Below are 19,901 nucleotides of genomic sequence, written 5' to 3' on the forward strand. Positions count from 1 at the left end.
GGGGGCGGGGCTAAGCACCCGAGGGAGAGCCCGTCCTGCCTGGCCCCGCCCACACGTCACAACGGTCAGCAAGCCCCGCCCCCGCGCGGCGCTTGCTGGGACTTGTAGTGCTCAGGCGACCGGGCCCCAGGAGTGGAACTCTGCCCTTGATAGCTCTTCTAAGTCCTGAGCAGTGATCTCACCCAAAGAAACCTACTTCATCCCCTGGAAGAAGCTGTTTACTTTTTTTTTTCTTTTATACCTTTATTTCTTTTTTCTTTTTTTTTTTTTTTTTTTTTTTTGAGACGGAGTCCCGCTGTGTCGCCCAGGGTGGAGTGCAGTGGCCGGATCTCAGCTCACTGCAAGCTCCGCCTCCCGGGTTTTTACGCCATTCTCCTGCCTCAGCCTCCCGAGTAGCCGGGACTACAGGCGCCCGCCACCTCGCCCGGCTAGTTTTTTGTATTTTTTAGTAGAGACGGGGTTTCACCGTGTTAGCCAGGATGGTCTCGAACTCCTGACCTCGTGATCCGCCCGTCTCGGCCTCCCAAAGTGCTGGGATTACAGGCTTGAGCCACCGCGCCCGGCCTATGTCTTTTTTCTTTTTCTGTCGTCCAGGCTGGAGTGCAGTGGTGCGAACACTGCTCACTGTAGCCCCGACCTCCCAGGCTCAGGTGATCCTCCCACTTCAGCCTCCTGAGTAGCTGGGACAACCATGGTACCCGTAGAGCTCCGCCAGCACGCCAGGCTAATTTTTGTATTTTTAGTAGAGATTGGGTTTTGCCATGTTGCCTAGGCTGGTCTTGAACTCCTGGGCTCAAGAGATCCAACCGCCTCGGCCTCCCAAAGTGTTGGGATTACAGACCTGAGTCATCGCGCCCAGGCTACACCTTTATGTCTTTCATCCCTGAACGAGAAAGCTTTATACATTTGAAGGGCCATTAAGAGGTCATCTTCATTTTTCTCCTGGCTCCACTTAACACTACTTCACTAAGAGTCTTTATTTTTTTTTGCTTTATTTTTTTTTGAGACAGGGTCTCACTCTGTCGCCCAGGCTGGAGTGCAGCGGGGCGATCTCGGCTGAGTGCAACCTCTGCCTCCCCTGAGTTCAAGCTATTTTCGTGCCTCAGCGTCCCCTGTAGCTGGGATTACAGGCGCCCGCCACCATGCCCGGCTCATTTTTTTGTATTTTTAGTAGAGAAGGGGTTTCACCATGTTGGCCAGGCTGACCTTGAACTCCGTCTCAAAAAAAAAAAAAAAAAGAAAAGAAAAAAAGAGAATAAACTCATGGCCAGGCACAGTAGCTCACGCCTGTAATCCCAACACTTTGGGTGGCCGAGGTGGGAGATCTCTTGAGCCCAGAAGTTTCAGATCAGCCTGGACAAGATGGGGAGACCCTATCTCTACAAAAAAATCAAAAAATTAGCCGGGCGTGGCGGTGCTCCCCTGTAGTCCCAGCTACTCAGGAGGCTGAGGTGGTAGGATCGCTTGAGCCCAGGAGGTGGAGGCTGCAGTAAGCAGTGATCACACCACTGCACTCCAGTCTGGGAGACAGAGCGAGACCCTCCCCGCCCCCCAAATAAAGAATAAACTCAGTAAGAAAAGAATTCTGCTAAGTCAATTTAAAGAGAATCCCCCATCCTTAATATCTAATCACCCTGACATGCCTTCGACAAGAGTCCTGTTAAGTCGGTTTAACAAGAATCTCCTTTAGTAATTTTCCATGCAGTGACCCCTCACTCTGCTAGTTGGCTATAATCCCACTTGTCTTTATTGTATTCAGAGCACAGCATAGTCTCCCCGTTGGTACTGAATAAATTCTTCCTTGCCATTTTAACAAGTGTCAGAATATTTTTTTCTTTAACATCCAGAAGATGTTAAACACTGTATATGCTGTCTATGAAAGATTAAATTCGAAAGTGCCCCTTCTTCCACTGTTTAAATGTGGAAAGAAATTTTTCTGTGCCATCTGACCAGAAAATTTATGCCTCTGTGAAGCAGTTTTAGATTTCAGGCAGGGGGAAATGAGCATTCCTTCCTTTTTTTTTTTTTTTTTTTTCCTGCACAGAGTCTCGCCCTATTGCCCAGGCTGGAGTGCAGTGGCATGATCTGGGCTCACTGCAACCTCCACCTACTGGGTTCAAACGATTCTCCTGCCTCAGTCTCCTGAGTAGCTGGGACTACAGGTGCCCGCCACCATGACTAATTTTTGCATTTTTAGTAGAGACGGAGTTTCACCATGTTGGCCAGGCTGAGGCTGGTCTTGAACTCCTGACCTCAAGTGATCTGCCCGCCTTGGCATCCCAAAGTGCTGGTATTACAGGTATGAGCCACCGCACCTGGTCTTTTTTTTTTTTTTAAGTAGAGATGGGGTCTCACTGTGTTGCCCAGGGTGGTCTCGAACTCTTGGGCTCAAGTGATCCTCCTGCCTCAGCTTCCCAAAGTGCTGGGACTATAGGCATAAACCACCATGCCCAGGCTAGTCTGATTTATGTATTTACGTAGTTATTTATTTATTGAGATAGAATCTTGCTCTGTCACCCAGGCTGGAGTGCAGTGGTATGATCTCAGCTCACTGCAAACTCCACCTCCTGGGCTCAAGTGATTCTCCTGTCTCAGCCTCCCCAGTAGCTGGGATTACAGGTGTGTGCCACCATGCCCAGATAATTTTTGTATTTTTAGTAGAGACGGGGTTTCACCATGTTGGCCAGGCTGGTCTCAAACTCCTGACCTAAGTAATCTGCCCATCTCGGCCTCCCAAAGTGCTGGGATTATAGGCGTGAACAACTGAGCCAGGTCTTAATCTGATTTATTTCTAATAGAAATGTCAAGGGAGGGCTGCAGCTGCACCCCTTTATAGCTGGATATTGAAGGAATAGGAATTTATATTCAGACCTACAGAGAAAATCTTTCACTTCTATCTTCAACTGCTAAATCTCAGGGCAAAAGAAAAAGATTGAGGGGGTATGTGGTTACTCTGTGCATGACACAGTAGATTACCTCATTTCATTCTTCTAAGGGAAGTATTTTTATTATTCTCATTTTATAGATGAGAAAAGTGAGGCTTAGAGACATAACATTATTTTCCCACACTCACATAGCTAATAAGTGCCATCAGAAGAATTTGAGCAAAGCATTCTGACTCCAGTACTGTACTCTTCACTTTTTTTTTTTTTTTTTTTTAAAGAGACAGTGTCAGAGGTGTTTGAACCAGAGTGACTCCATCTTGAATAGGAGCTGGCTAAAATAAAGCTGAGACCTACTGGGCTGCATTCCCAGGAGGTTAGGTATTCTTAGTCGCAGGATGAGATAGAAGGTTGGAACAAGATACAGGTCATAAAGACCTTGCTGATGAAACAGGTTGCAGTAAAGAAGCCAGCCAAAACCTACCAAAATCAAGATGGTGATGAAAGTGACCTCTGGTCATCCTCACAGATCATTATACTCTAATTATAATTAATTAGCATGCTAAAAGACATTCCTACCAGCGCTATGACAGTTTACAAATGCCATGGCAATGTCAGGATGTTACCCTATATGGTCTATAAAGGTGAAGAACTCTCAGTTCCAGGAATTTCCCACCCCTTTCCCAGAAAACTCATGAATTATCCACCTCTTGTTTAGCATATAATCAAGAAACAACTGGCTGGCTGTGGTGGCTCACGCCTGTTATCCCAGCACTTTTGGAGGCCAAGGTGGGAGGATCACAAGGTCAGGAGATCGAGACCATCCTGGCTAACATGGTGAAACCCTGTCTTTACTAAAAATACAAAAAATTAGCTGAGCGTTGGTGGCACACGCCTGTAGTCGCAGTTACTCGGGAGGCTGAGGCACAAGAATCACTTGAACCTGGGAGGCGGAGGTTGCAGTGAGCTGAGATCGTGCCACTGCACTCTAGCCTGGGTGACAGAGTGAGAATCCATCTCAAAAAAAAAAAAAAAAAAAGAGGCTGGGCTCAGTGGCTCACACCTGTAATCCCAGCACTTTGGGAGGCCGTGGTAGGGGGATCACCTGAGGTCAGGAGTTTGAGACCAGCCTGGCCAACATGGTGAAACCCTGTCTCCACTAAAAATACAAAAATGAGCTGGGTGTGGTGGCAGGCGCCTGTAATCCCAGCTACTTGAGAGGCTGAGGCAGGAGAATCACTTGAACCTGGCGGGTGGAGGTTGCGGTGAGACGAGCTTGTTCCACTTCACTCCAGCCTAGGCAAAAGAGTGAAACTCCATCTCAAAAAAAAAAAAAAAAGAAAGAAAGAAAGAACCATAAAAATATCTCACCAGGCCGGGCGCGGTGGCTCAAGCCTGTAATCCCAGCACTTTGGGAGACTGAGACGGGCGGATCATTGAGGTCAGGAGATCGAGACCATCCTGGCTAACACGGTGAAACCCCGTCTCTACTAAAAAAAAAAAAAAAAAAAAAAACTAGCCGGGCGAGGTGGCGGGCGCCTATAGTCCCAGCTACTCGGGAGGCTGAGGCAGGAGAATGGCGTAAACCCAGGAGGTGGAGCTCGCAGTGAGCTGAGATCTGGCCACTGCACTCCAGCCTGGGCGACAGAGCGACACTCCGTCTCAAAAAAAAAAAAAAAAAAAAAAAAAAAAAAAAAATCTAACCAGCAGCCCACCGAGCTGCTCTGCCTATGGAATAGCCATTCTTTTATTCCTTTACTTCCCTTATAAACTTGTTCTCACTCTATGGATTCACCTTGAATTCTTTCTTGCTGGATATCTAAGAACCCTCCATTGGGGTCTGGATCAGGACTCCTTTCCAGTAACAACAGGATGTCACTCTGTCACCAGGCTGGAGTTCAGTGTCATGGTCACTGCTCACTGAGCCTCAACCTCTGGGGCTCAGGCAATCCTCCTACCTCAGCCTCCTGAGTAGCTGGGACTATAGGCATGCACCATTGTAGCTGGCTAATTTTTTTTTTTTTTTTGGTTTTGAGACAGAGTCTCACTCTGTTGCCCAGGCTGGAGTGCAATGGCGCGATCTCGGCTCCTGCAACCTCTGCCTCCAGGTTCAAGCGATTCTCCTGTCTTAGCCTCCCGAGTGGCTGGGATTACAGGTGCGCACCACTAGGCCCAGCTAATTTTTGTATTTTTAGTAGAGACGGGGTTTCACCATGTTGGTCAGGCTGGTCTCGAACTCTTGACCTTGTGATCCATCCACCTCAGCCTCCCAAAGTGCTGGGATTACAGGCGTGAGCCACCATGCCCGGTGAAGCTGGCTAATTTTTTATTTTTTCTAGAGATGGGGTCTCACATTATGTTGGCCAGGCTGGTCTCGAACTCCTGGCCTCAGGTGATCCTTTTGCCTCAGCCTCCCAAAGTGCTAGGTTACAGGTGTGAGCCACCTTGCCTGGCCCCATTCTTAACCACTATCTTTATTATGTTTTTAATGAAGAGTTCAGCAAGCCATAAGGGAAGACAAACACATAAATGACTGTAATACCACAAGATATTGGCTTTACTTATTTATTTTTTTGAGATGTAGTCTCACTCTGTTGCCCAGGCTGGAGTCCAGCAGTGTGATCTCGGCTCACTCACTGCAATCTCTGCCTCCCAGGTTCAAGCAACTCTCCCTGCCTCAGCCTCCTGAGTAGCTGGGATTACAGGTATGCGTCATCATGCCCGGCTGATTTTTATATTTTTTAGTAGAGATGGGGTTTCGCCATGCTAGCTAGGTGGGTCTCAAACTCCTGGCCTCAGGTGATCTGCCTGCCTTGGCCTCCCAAAGTGCTGGGATTACAGGCCTGAGCCACTGCGCCCGGCCAAGATACTGGCTTTAGAAAAGGAAGTTTCACACAGTGATAAGTGAGCACAGAATCAATTTTTTCTAGGGGCAAGAAGGAAGGCTTCATGGGAGAGATGTTAAAGAAAAAATCATTCTGAAGCCTGTTAAAATAGTAAGGAGGACTTCATTCAGGACTGTTGCATTAGGGACATTACAATAGGCGAAAGGCAGTGTGCTCAATTCCAAATTCAATAAGGACAAATGGGATGTACAGCCAAGGAGCAGAGTGAGGAAAATCCATGGATGGAAAATTATTAAGAGGAGACATCAAGAGTAGGGGGCAGGATTCTTGCTAAACCAACTTAACAGGATTCTTGCCAAAGGAAGGCTAGGGATTGATCACATATCAAGAGTGGGGGTGGCTGGGCGCAGTGGCTCACACCTGTAACCCCAGCACTTTGGGAGACGGAGGTGGGAGGATCACAAGGTCAGGAGTGTGAGACCAGCCTGGCCAATATAGTGAAACCCGGTCTCTACTAAAAATGCAAAAAATTAGCTGGACTTGGTGGTGGGCGCCTGTAATCCCAGCCACTTGGGAGGCTGAGGTAGGAGAATCACTTGAACCCAGGAGGTGGAGGTTGCAGTGAGCCAAGATCACACCACTGCACCCCAGCCCCGGCGACAGTGAGAGACTCTATCTCAAAAAAAATAGTGGGGGATGAGGAATTTGATCAGTTTTTGAGGGTGATCAGTTATCAAGGGTGGAGGGTTCTCTTTAAACTACCTTAAGAATGTTGCCAAAACTGCTGGGTGCAGTGGCTCATGTCTATAATCCCACCTCTTAGGGAGGCAGAGGCGGAAGGATAGCTTGAGCTCAGGAGTTTGAGACTTGCCTGGGCAATATAGCCACACTCGGTTCTCCACAAAAAGGAAAAAAAGAAAGCCAAAAAACAAAAAAAATTCTTGCTAAAATCAGACTCAGCAGGGACAGACATGGAAGCCCAAGGTCAAAGAGGGCTCAGAGGAGGCTAACTAAAGTTTGGTCAAAGAGAATCTGTGCCTGGGCATGGTGGCTCACGCCTGTAATCCCAGCACTTTGGGAGGCTGGGGTGGGCGGATCACCTGAGGTTGGGAGTTCAAGACCAGCCTGACCAACATGGAGAAACCCCATCTCTACTAAAAATTCAAAATTAGCTGGGCAGGGTGGTGCATGCCTGTAATCCCAGCTACTCTGGAGGCTGAGGCAGGAGAATGGTTTGAACCTGGGGAGTGGAGGTTGTAGTGAGCTGAGATCACACCACTGCACTCCAACCTGGGCGACAGAGTGAGGCTCCATCTCAAAAAATAAAAACAAAAAACTAAACAAACAAAAGTAGTACTGGGAGAGCTGGGTGCTGTGGTGCACACTTTTAATCCCAGCTACTTGGGAGGCTGAGGTGGGAGGATCACTTAAACCCATGAGTTAGAGACTACCCTGGGCATCATAGTAAGACCTCATCTCAAAAACAAAAATAAAAAGCAAAACAAAAAACAAAACAAACACACAAACAAAAAACCAACCCAAAACTTCTGGTTCACCAGGTCTGCCAAAAAAAGAAAAAAGTTATCTGCAGATTTTCAACTGCATAGGGGGTTGATGCTCCTAACCCCTGCATGGTTCAAGGGTCAACTGTAAAATCCTTAACATGTGTTCATTTTTATATCTACATGAGAGTTTGGTTTTATCTTTATTAAGAAAATTCTCATTTTTTTTCAGTTTTTTTAACATGTAGATACATGTTTGACATAGTCATAGCCTTTGTATTTTTTAACACATATGAAGTTTCATTGCACCGAGAAAGTAAAAAACTTCGTATGTGTTAGTTTCTTTTTTGCTATAATAAGTGATTCTGCCGTAATTTACTTCACCATTTTCTAACAATTGAATATTTAAGCTGTTTATTTAAAAAAAATTTTTTTTTTTGAGACGGAGTTTTGTTCTTTTTGCCCACACTGGAGTGCAATGGCACCGTCTTGGCTCATTGCAACCTCTATCTCCTGGGTTCAGGTAATTCTCTTGCCTTAGCCTCTCGAGTAGCTAGGATTACAGGTGCCCGACATCACACCCAGCTAATTTTTGTATATTTAGTAGAGATGGGTTTCAACATGTTGGCCAGGTTGGTCTTAAACTCCTGACCTCAAGTGATCCGCCTGCCTTGGCTTCCCACAGTGCTGGGATTATAGGTGTGAGTCACCGCACCGGGCCTAATTTTATTTTTTTGATCTGGGGTCTCACTCTGTCACCCAAGCTGGAGTGCAGTGGCGTGATCTCGGCTCACTGCAGCCTCTACCTCCCAGACTCAAGCGATCCTCCTCCCTCAGCCTCCAAGTAGCTGGGGCTCCAGGTGTGCACCACCATACCCAGCTGATTTTTGTATTTTTACAAAAATCAGATGGGGTTTCTCCATATTGTCCAGGCTGGTCTTGAACTCCTGGACACAAGCACTCTGCTCGCCTTGACCTCCCAAAGTGCTGGGATTACAGGCATGAGCCACGGTGCCCAAACAAATTTTTTTTTTTTTTTTTTTTTTTTGAGACGGAGTCTCGCTCTGTCGTTCAGCCTGGAGTGCAGTGGCAAGATCTCGGCTGACTGCCAACCTGTGCCTCCCAGGTTCAAGCGATTCTCCTGCCTCAGCCTCCTGAGTACCTGGGATTAACAAGCGCCTGCCACCATGCCAGGCTAAATTTTGTATTTTTAGTAGAGATGAGGTTTCACCATATTGGCCACGCTGGTCTCAAACTCCTGACCTCAAGTAATCTGCCCCCCTCGGCCTCCCAAAGTGCTGGGATTACAGGCATAGCCACTGCGCCCAGCTAATCAGGGCACTTTCTATGGAACTTGTCTGAAGGCCATCTATACTAAGACAAGGATGCTTTAAACACAGCCATGTTGTTTCCTTACAGGGCAAAAAGAAAAACAACAACAAAAAAATCTATGAACAGGGAAGTTTGTTTTCCCAGAAGGTGGAGGAGGATGAAGAAGAAAGGCAAAATAAAAACAGAAACCTGCCTGTAATCCCAGCACTTTGGCAGGCTGAGGTGGGCAGATCACCTGAGGTCAGGAGTTAGAGACCAGCCTGGCCTACATGGCGAAACCACCATCTCTACTAAAAATACAAAAAAATTAGCTGGGTGCGGTGGCTCACGCCTATAACTCTAGCATTTGGGAGGCTGAGGCACCTACATGGCGAAACCCCATCTCTACCAAAAATACAAAAATTAGCCAGGCGTGATGGCAGTTGCCTGTAGTCCCAGCTACTTGGGAGGCTCAGGAGGCTGAGGTAGGAGAATCGTTTGAACCCGGGAGGTGGAGGTTGCAGAGAGCCGAGATTGTGCCACTGCACTCCAGCCTGGGTGACAGGGCAAGACTCCATCTCAAAAAAACAAAAGCAAAAACAAAAAAACCCCAGAAACCTGGAAGCTCCATTGCTCATGGATGGGCAGTCCCCTGTCCAGGGGCTCTTTCAGCCCCATCAGATACAGTTACAAATCAAAATGGAGAGGATTCAGAAGAGGTGCTTGGCAGCAGTTTCTATTGCTATTTCTATTTCACTAATAATGGAGTGTATGGAGGATGGGGTAGTGGACTCTATGACCCTACTGCAAGCCTTAAGCAAGCCATCTCACTTTCCTGGGCCTCAGCTTCCTCATCTGAAAACAGGACAAATGCCATGGAGGTCTCCAATAACTCTTCTGATTTAAAAGAAGCCCGATTCTGTGATTATACACACTTCTACGACATTCTCTCATGCACTGCAGACTTAAAGCAAAACAAATCTGGGGTATGCAAAATTTTACCTAAGCATCCTTGCCTCATTCCCACTCCTTATCTCATTCCTGGTACATATATCAAGACTTTATTTTGGCTGGGCACGGTGGCTCACACCTGTGATCCCAACCTTTTGAGAGGCAGCAAAAGAAGATCCTGTCTCTGCAAAATTGTTTTTTAAAAAATTAGCCAGGCATGGTGGTAATCCTAGCCTGTAATCCTAGCTACTCAGGAGGATTGCTTGAGCCCAGGAGTTTGAGGCTTCAATGAGTCATGACCATGCCACTGTACTCTAGCCTGGGCGACAGAGCAAGTTTTTTTCCATCTCAAAAAAAACCAAAATAAAATTATTTTGGCCGGGCGCAGTGGCTCACGCCTGTAATCCCACCACTTTGGGAGACTGAGGAGGGCAGATCACAAGGTCAGGAGTTTGAGACCAGCCTGGCCAACATGGTGAAACCCCGTCTCTACTAAAAATGCAAAAATTAGCCGGGCGTGGTGGCAGGTGTCTAATTCCAGCTACTCGGGAGGCTGAGGCAGGAGAATTGCTTGAACCCAGGATGCAGAGGTTGCAGTGAGCTGAGATCGCACCACTGAACTCCAGCCTGGGCAACAGAGCAAGACTCCATCTCAAAAAAAAAAAAATAATAATTTTGACTGGCATAGGAAGAAAGGGCTTCTAGGAGGGACCTTGGTTCAGTGAGCAGAAGCAGGATCTGTCTTTGTTTCATTAACTACTTGAAGGAAGAACCCCAAACTGAGAAAAGGCTGTGTGTGAAGTGCAGATCAAACAACCTTACGGAGGTTTTACTGTTGTTTTACTATTTATTTAGTCAGGTGGGTGCCTTAGGAACAAAACAACAGTGAAAACAACAGGGTTGCACCTGGATTTTTCCACACACTCTTGCCTGTGAGAGCTCTTAGGACATGGTCCAAATTTTTTGACAATTAGGAGCCTCCATCATTCTGGTTCAGTTTTTCATGCCCAGTAAGTCCCTCAGTATTTACCCTGTGGATTTGTCTGTTTAGGGTTTGCCAGGCACAAATCACTGATATTCTCTGCTTTCCTGGCTGTCACTGGGTTGAAGCTTTCTTTGCTGTACGGTGAGGGCAGCTCCACTGTTCACCCTGTGTTTGCTCCTGTCATCAGCCACGAAAGGACAGTAGTGCCAGGCTCTGACCTATGAGCTCCCGTTGCATCCTCTCATAAATAACCGGTTGTCAGGGATTTTAATGGAAACCCTCTGAAAGCCGTAAATCTTTGCTGCTCTCTCCTGCATCCTCTCCCTCATTTCCATCACAATATCACTCCTGAGGGACCGGAGACCAAACAGGAGCTAGGCAGAACAGATTGGTAGGACGCTGGGTAAAGAAAACAGTGGGATGGGGGAGGGGAACAGGGCTGGGACAGTTGGTATTAGGGAAGCATCTGCTGGGTGACCAGTTGATGATGGTCACCTGGCCCCTTAGGGCCCGGGGGGAGGGGCACCACAGCACGGGGCCCACCTGCGGAGGGAAAAGAGAAGAGGGCTGACTGAATGGCAGAGGGGTTTCTGAAAGAGCGGCAGATGGGCCACTGGTTCCACCTTGGGCCCTCTCTTCACTCCGGGGTAACTGTAAGCACCACGTAGTAGGCTTCCAGGGTCGGCTTGGGGCTGAGCTACACCCTTGCCTCTGGTGTTCTGCCTGTGCACATCAGCAGATGAAGGGGATCTGTGTTGGGAGGAATTTAGGTTACCACCCCAGGCCCAAATGAACAATGGTTACTTATTTATTTGAGACAGAGTTTCCCTCTGTTGCCCAGGCTGGAGTGCAGTGGCACGATCTCAGCTTAATGCAACCTCTGCCTCCCGTGTTCAAACTATTCTCCCGCCTCAGCCTCCAGATAGCTGGGACCACAGGCGCGCGCACCGCGCCCGGTTAATTTTTGTATTTTTAGTAGAGAGGGGGTTTCGCCATGTCGCCTAGCTGGTCTTGAACTCCTGAGCTCAAGCGATCCACCAGTAGGCCTCCCAAAGTGCTGGGATTACAGGCGTGAGCCACCGCGCCCGGCCGTCTACAATAATTTGAATCCAGTCACTACTACAGATTCTCCACCTGAGGACCAAATGGTTGCTCTGAGAAGCCCAGACCCCTGACTCCTTAAGTCTCACTGACTCTTCAGTCGGTCTAGGCGGCCCTTTCTTACTGATCAGTTCACTGGAGGCCATGACCCCCCACCCTCTGGAGGTGAGGTCAGGATTCAATACACCTGAGCGGTCATGACAGGTTTGCAATGCGCATTTTCCTGTTGAAGAAGCTAAGTCTCACAGAGGTAATGTGGCCTGCCCAAGGTCACACTGGCACTAATTTGTCTGAGATGCTGATTTAAGTCTCCAACCAAAGTTTTCCCACATGGCCTCCTGCTTCAGGTTTGCCCTCTCCTAAAGGCCTAAATTCAAGGTGCCCCCCTCCCTCACCGCAGCCCAGCGCAGCAGGACCTCTGGAGCCAGACGTTCCGGCCGCGCCCGCGCAAGACGCCCGACGGCACTGGCGCGGGTGGGCTGGGGCTGCGGCTCCGCTAGCTGGGCACAGGTAGGACGGCGGGGGCGACCGGCGGTCCAGCCCCTGGCGCCCGCGTGCGCTGTGCGCGCGTCCTGCGCGTCTCCCGGGACAACCGTCGGTGCGCCCCTCCCCTACCGCCTGGGCGGTTGATTGGATTCGGGAGGGAGGGGGCATGGCAGCTACTGCAGGGGCCAATCGAAGGCCTAGAAGGCCCCGTATGCAAATATGAGGGCCGGGTAGACCCAAAGTTAGGGCGAGCGCGGGTTGGGGTTGGGGCTGTCGGGCAGCCAATGGGAGCGTTACTCCTTCATCCTTCGAGGAGGGGGCCGGCAGGTGTGGTTGCAAGCTGGACTAGCAGCCCAGCGGGGCGAGACGGGAGAGTAGGAATCGCTGGTAAGAGAGCCCCAAAGCCCGGTGCTGGCTCCAGACCGCAGCCTCCTGGTGCCTGTCCCCTGAAAACCTCTCTAGACATGTCTCCTTAAACCTACATGGGACCCAGGTCCCCAGGGTAACCCGCTGCCCTTCCTAGTGGCGTTCCACGGCGCCAGGCACTCACCCTCACGGTTCCTCGGCTCCGGGGCTCCCCCCTTTTCAGTCCCTCTTACTAACGTTCATTTCCTGCCCTCCCCCAATTTCCTAAGCCACAGTCCACCAAGGAGCTGTCCCTTAGACACCAGCGATCCCTGGGACTCACACAACTCTCTTCACCCCCTTCATCCCCATCATTGGGTCATTTTCTTTATCACTGTTCTTCCTTTGTCTGGAGAAACCATCCAGAAAGACTCTTTCCATTTTTCATGGCTGGCATAGTCCTCTGCTGATGCCCCTACCCCCTTCCGGCGTGGTGTTCTTTCATTTCCAGTTGTTATTTCTCACCCCTCCTGAAAGAGGACTCTTCTGGTTTTGCAGAAGGTTCTCCTTTATGATTTGAACTCTAGGAAAAATATCACATGGGGGATGAAGTGGGAAGGGAGCTAATGTTTTTAAAAGCACCAGTATGTGTGAGGCACTCCAAAAAATATTTAATATTTATGCCAATCTTATTACTGTATTTTCTTTTTTGTTTATTTGTTTTAAGAGATTGGGGGGGAGAGTCTCACTTTATTGCCCAGCCTGGTCTCGAACTCCTGAGCTCAAGTGATCCTCCCACTTTGGCTTCCCAAAGTGCTGGAATTACAGGCATGAGCCACCACGCCTGGCTTATATTTTCATTTTACAATATAGCCTTTATTTTGAACCAAGCACTGCTTTAAGGATATTAGAAATATTAACTCATTTAATCTTTAAAACGACTCTATAAAATGAATTTTTTTTTTTTTTTTTTTTGAGACGCAGTCTCGCTCTGTCGCCCGGGCTGGAGTGCAGTGGCCAGATCTCAGCTCACTGCAAGCTCCGCCTCCTGGGTTTACGCCATTCTCCTGCCTCAGCCTTTCCAGTAGCTGGGACTACAGACGCCCGCCACCTTGCCTGGCTAGTTTTTTGTATTTTTTTTTTTAGTAGAGACGGGGTTTCACCGTGTTAGCCAGGATGGTCTCGATCTCCTGACCTCATGATCCGCCCGTCTCGGCCTCCCAAAGTGCTGGGATTACAGGCTTGAGCCACCGCGCCCGGCCTAAAATAAATATTATTATCGCTATTTTACTTACACAGAAGCTGAGGTACAGAGAGGCTAAGTTACTCACCCATGGTCACGCGTTCTAGAAACTAGTAGAGCTGGGATTTGGATCCAGATCCATCTGTCTTTGCTAGCAATGCCCTGAATATTGTGGAGAAAATTACTGGGCATGAGCCTGATCTGAATATTGCATCTTCCAATCTTGCAGAATTTCTCAGTTTCTAGCAGAATAAAAGATAGTATATAAGTCAGCAAGATTCTTATTGTTCCCACTACATGTGACCTGTCATTCTCAACTCTTCTTATTGGCAAAGCCCTTGAGCAACTGGGTGCCCCATCCCTCCCTTGTTAGTCCGTATTTTGCTTAGGACCCTTTCAGGCCCTGGGCTGAAATTCAAAGGGTGACTAAAATGAAAAGTCAAAAGACCACAAAAAACATCTTATTTTATCCTGTCTGAATCAAAGCCCAAAGCACTTTTCTAGATGTGAAGCTTTTATCCTCCTAGTGGTCCTGTAATTATAGAGAAGATAGGGAATGGGAGAGGAAATAATTGCTCGGATTTTTATGACATACTGAATTGGAGGGGCAAAGCTGAAAGCAAGATCCAGAGGTCTTACCTCCACGTCTTTTCTTCCCCCATCCACTTTGACATTTTCCAAGAGCTAGCCACTGGAGGCCTTCAGAGGGATGCTTCCAGTAGGGAAATGAGGACCAAAAGATGAAAAGGAGGTATGTGAAGGAAAACCTATTATCTGGGGAAAGAGAGGGACTTCACAGACAGACACAATAGGCGAACCCTTCAGCGCTCTGTATATTCCTATAGACTAGAAAAAAAGTCCAGGTGGTGAAGGTCAGAGATGAAAAAACTTGGCTACAACTTGAAATATGTTCTCCAATGGTTCTCTTAATCAACCACCAAATTATTGTTTTGTATCATTTATAGGATACCCGTGTTCATTCAGTTTTGCAAAAGAAAGCACTAAACCGCGGGGAGCGGTGGCTCAGGCTTGTAATCCTAGCACTTTGGGAGGCCGAGGTGGGCCGATCACCTGAGGTCAGGAGTTTGAGACCAGCCTGATCAACATGGTGAAACCCTGTCTCTACTAAAAACACAAAAATTAGCTGGACATGGCGGCGCATGCCTGTAGTCCCAGCTACTTGGGAGGCTGAGGCAGGAGAATCACTTGAATCCGGGAGGCAGAAGTTGCGGTGAGCCGAGATCGCACCATTGCACTCCAGCCTGGGCAATAGGCTGGAGTTTTTTTGAAACTCTGTCTCAAAAAAAAAAAAAAAAAAAAAAGAAAGAAAGAAAAAAGAAAGCACTAAACATTTTCCACCCTCTGCAACACCTCCAGGGGAAAGGAGAGTAGTCAACAAGTGTAGTCCTTCAGAAGTGGAAATGAGACACGGACCCTCCTCTGAGTTTTTTCCAAATAACCATGAATGGACCCGTCCCAGTGAACCCTTCCCACTGCTTATTCCCTCCCCCTGGTGGCCAATGTAGGACATTTTCATGCTGTCTAACCAGGATCTGGTTGTCAGCCTCTGGTTTGGAAGATCTCAAGATCAAACTCTGTACTAAAATGGAAGGAAACATGAGAATTTTTTCAGTGTCTTAACTATCCTACTTGGAAAGGTGAACTGATACCCTTCCTTAATGACACAATGCCCTTTCTTGTGTCATTAAGAAAAACTGAAGATGGGCCGAGCACGGTGGCTCACGCTTGTAATCCAAGCACCTTGGGAGGCCGAGGCAGGCGAATCACGAGGTCAGGAGATCGAGACCATCCTGGCTAACACAGTGAAACCCCGTCTCTACTAAAAATACAAAAAGAAATTAGCCGGGCGCGGTGGCAGGCGCCTGTAGTCCCAGCTACTCAGGAGGCTGAGGCAGGAGAATGGCGAGAACCCGGGAGGTGGAGCTTGCAGTGAGCAGAGATGGCGCGACAGCACTCCAGCCTGGGTGACAGAGTGAGACTCCCGTCGCAAAAAAAAAGAAAAAGAAAGAAAAACTGAAGATGCTATTTTGCTATTTACTGTGTTTGTTACATTGGTAGTACAGCTCTTAGTCTTCTTTTTTTTTTTTCTTTTTTTCTCTTTTTTTTTTTTTTTGAGACAGTGTCTCCCTCTGTCGCCCAGGCTGGAGTGCAGTGATGCGAAATCGGCTCACTGCAACGTCCGCCTCCCAGGTTCAAGTAATTCTCCTGCCTCAGCCTACCGAATAGCTGGGATTACAGGCGCCTGCCACCATGCCCAGCTAATTTTTGTATTGTTAGTAGAGACGGGATTTCACCATGTTTGCCAGCTTGGTCTCCAACTCCTGACCTCAAGGGACCTCAGCCTCCCAAAGTGCTGGAATTACAGGTGTGAGCCACCGCACCCGGCCTTAGTCTTTATTAAACTCTCTAAGGCACTTAGTCCACTTTGCATGTCCACTAACCCGGCATAATGGGAAGATGACTTTGGGACCAGGAAGCTGGGGTTTTGATGGTGCTTCTGATTACTTGCTCTCTGGCTATGTACAAGTCCCCTCCCCTAGCACAGACTGGTAGAGGGCAGGGAGTTCAAAACCTCTTCTAAAAAGATTCCTTTCAGCTCTAACATTCAGGAATTCCATAGAAGTTTAGAAAATATTCTAATTACACCCTTAATAAGAGTCCTGGTACAATGTGGACATTGGTGAAAAGAAGGGAAAGAGAGTGAAAATAAATACAAGTAGAAACAATACAGCTGTTACCAGGTTATGGCAAATCTGGAGAGATCCAAGCCCTTGTTGGAGATGGGAATTTAGAAGCAGTTGGCTTTAAGGAAAATGATATGGAACCAACTGATTTTTTTTTTCTTTTTTTTTTTTTTGAGACAAGGTCTAGTTCTGTCTTCCAGGCTAGAGTGCAGTGGTGTGATCTGTACTCGCTGCAACCTCAGCCTCCTGGGCTGAAGTGATCCTCCCACCTCAGCCTCCTAAGTAGCTGGGACTACAGGCACACACCACCACACCTGGCTTATTTATTGATTGATTAATTGGTAGAGATTGGGTTTCACCCTGTTGTCCAGGCTGGTGTCAAACCCCTGGGCTCAAGTGCTCTGCCCACCTTGGCCTCCCAAAGTGCTGAGATTACAGGCATGGGCCACCGTGCCTGTCCCTAACTAATTCTTAAGGGACTAAACTAAGATTGCTTTTGGGAGTTAAAAGATCAGTTACTTTACTTTGTGGTCACACCGTTTATGGATGGCCAGCAGAGAGGAAAAGGCAGTGAGGGGAGCATGGAGAGACAGGCTGTGGGGTCAGATGGACATGTCTCCCAACCCCAGCTGTGCCTCTTACCTTAACCTCTCTGTGTCAGTCTTCTCACCTGTAATAGAGGAAAGAGTATCTATGATAGGATATTATGAGGATGAGACATTATGTGTATAAATGCTTTAGTGTAATGCCTGCTACTTGGTAAGTGGGTTGTCAGTAGTCTATTGCAAGTGAATGAAACAAGCATTTTAAGTGCCAGCTATATGAGAAGGACCCAAGGTTGATGCTTTAACAATGTAAATAACAAATGTTATTTACCTAATGCTCACAACAACACTTCTATTATATAGCTAAGGAAAATGAACCTTGGAGAAGCTTAATCAGTTCATGCATTTATTCATTCTTCCAGCCCATTAATTCAAGGAACATATGGACATCTCATTTTCAGTATCTTTTCTAGACACTGCTAGGAGCTGAGAATGCAGAGACACAGCCTCTTCCACCAGGAAGTTCACAGTCCAGGGTTACATAGCTGATAGTGGTAGAGAGCACTTTGTGAGTACCTACTATGTGCCAGGCACTGTTCTAAGAACTTTGTGTTGCATTAAGTCAAATGAGTAAACTCATTTAATCTCTATAACTGGGAGAAGCCACTTTACAGACGAGGAAACTAAGGCAGGAGGTTAAATAAGCTGCCTGAGGTCAGACAACTAGGACGTGGCAGAGCTGGGATTTAAGTCCAGAAGGACAGACTTTGAAATCTGAGTTCTTAGCCACTACACTGCAGCTGCCTCTTAATAAGTGACTTAGTCACCTATAGCTGACAGCAGAGGCCCTTACACCATGATGTATGTATATTTCAGGATGCCACCAGCAGCTCCTCTCACTCCTTTGTATTCTCCTTAGGCCATGTCTTTTGCCTTTCCTCCTTTTATTCCTCAAGGCTGTAAGGCTGCTTTTGGTGTTGGCACCAACAAAATTGGTAAGCAGGGCAGTAGGTGAGCAGGGAATGGTTGCTAAGACTGGTAAGATAAGTCCTGTAGAACCAAATAAAGTCCACATCTGAAAAGTCTGAGAGGGGTCCCAGTTTCACCTGGGTCAGATTTAATTCTTGTTCTGAAAACCAGGGAATTAAAATGCTTTCTGGCTGGGCGTGGTGGCTCATGCCGCAAAACCCCATCTCTACTAAAAATGCAAAAATAATTAGGCCGGCACGGTGACAGGTGCCTGTAATCCCAGCTATTTGGGAGGCTGAGGCAGGAGAATAACTGGAACCCGAGAGGTGGAGGTTGCAGTGAGCCAGGATCGCGCCACTGCACTCCAGCCTGGGTGACAGAGCGAGACTCTCCTGTGTAAAAAAAAAAAAAAAAAAAAAAAAAAAAAAAAAAAAAGCTTTCTGCTCGGCCCTGGTGGAAGTAGCTTTTGTTTTCACTGGAAACTACTTGGAGGCCAGAGATACTAGAGCAGAACTGGTATAAATTCAGGTGTCTATAGGGTTAGGCCTGTAGCTTAAATGAAAGAAGTGGGCTGGGTTTAAGAAAATGTCACCTCTCTTGAGCTGGGTACAGTGGCTCATGGCTGTAATCCCAGCTACTTCCAAGGCTGAGGCAGGAGGATCTCTTGAGCACAGGCGTTTGAGACCAGCCTGGGCAACATCGCAAGACCATGTCTCTAAAAAAGAGATGTCTCAATGCTGCTATAAGAAAAATAGGCTGGGCGCGATGGCTCACACCTGTAATCCCAGCACTTCAGGTGGCCAAGGTGGGTGGATCACCTGAGGTCAAGAGTTCTAGACTAGCCTGACCAGTATGATAAAACTCCGTTCTCTACTAAAAATACAGAAATTAGCCAGGCAAGCCGGGCAAGGTGGCGGGCGCCTGTAGTCCCAGCTACTCGGGAGGCTGAGGCAGGAGAATGGCATAAACCCGGGAGGCGGAGCTTGCAGTGAGCTGAGATCCGGCCACTGCACTCCAGCCTGGGCGACAGAGCGAGACTCTGTCTCAAAAAAAAAAAAAAAAAAAATTAGCCAGGCATGGTGGCAGGCACTTGTAATCCCAGCTACTCAGGAGGCTGAGGCAAGAGAATCACTTGAACCCAGGAGGCAGTGGTTGCAGTGAGCCAAGATCACGCCACTGCACTCCAGCCTGGGTGATGGAGTGAGACTCTGTCTCAAAAAAAAAAAAAAAAAAAAGGAAAAATAATAGCACAAGGATAACTGTTAGTTGGCTCCTGTGTCAGGGAGACAAAAAGGAGTGTTGGACATTGGGGCAGACTGGAAAGTGTCTACAGGAGGCATTACTGAGCTCTGGTTGATTGCTGACGTGAAGGAATAGAGACCCACTTCTCCAAAAGAAACGGAAATCTGCATTTTCTAGTAGTTGGCAACTATATATATACACACACACATATACACACACTATATACATATACCTACTATATATGTGTATATATGTACTCTCTCTCTATATATATATATACACATATACTATATATACACATAGGTTTTTTTGTTTGATTGTTTTTTGAGACAGGGTCTCGCCATCACCCAGCTGGAGTTACAGTGGCATGATCACAGCTCACTGCAGCCTCAATCTCCTGGGCTCAGGTGATTACCTTATCTCGGCCTTCTGAAGTGTTAGGATTATAGGCATGAGCTACTGTGCCCCAGAAGTAGACATTTCTGCAAGCTAGATTCAGCGTGTATGTCCCCAGTAGGCAAACTTTGAAGGAGATACTCTCTTTCAGGATCTTCGGAGAGACAGGATTCAGCCTTGGAGATTAAACAGGGAGAGAAGCTTGGGGGAAATGAAAGCAAGGAGGCCAAAGACAAAGCAAAAATGGTCACATGGCAAGTACTGTTTGCCATCTTGCACCTGTCTCGGGTACCATCCAAGATGGCTCTTATGTCATAGGCAGCCTAGAATACAAGGGAATGCAGGCAATAATTCCATGGTGACCCAGTTCATCTAAAAGTGCATGGGCTCAG

General features: G+C 47.6%; 1 protein-coding gene across 2 annotated transcripts in view; it reads left to right on the forward strand.

Annotated features, from left to right (window-relative positions):
* Window positions 1–12,324: 12,324 nt before the first annotated feature.
* Window positions 12,325–19,901, forward strand: part of TTLL6 (tubulin tyrosine ligase like 6) — a 53,744-nt gene continuing 46,167 nt past the window's right edge. For both annotated transcript variants that reach the window (XM_074019381.1, XM_065531376.2), the window contains exon 1: window positions 12,325–12,451. Coding sequence is in view for 1 of the 2 variants with exons in the window: in XM_065531376.2 (XP_065387448.1) it covers window positions 12,349–12,451 (103 nt within the window). In the remaining variant the exon portion in view is untranslated. The remainder of the gene's footprint in view (window positions 12,452–19,901) is intronic.

This window comes from Macaca fascicularis, chromosome 16 (assembly GCF_037993035.2).
Source record: "Macaca fascicularis isolate 582-1 chromosome 16, T2T-MFA8v1.1".
Taxonomy (NCBI): domain Eukaryota; kingdom Metazoa; phylum Chordata; class Mammalia; order Primates; family Cercopithecidae; genus Macaca; species Macaca fascicularis.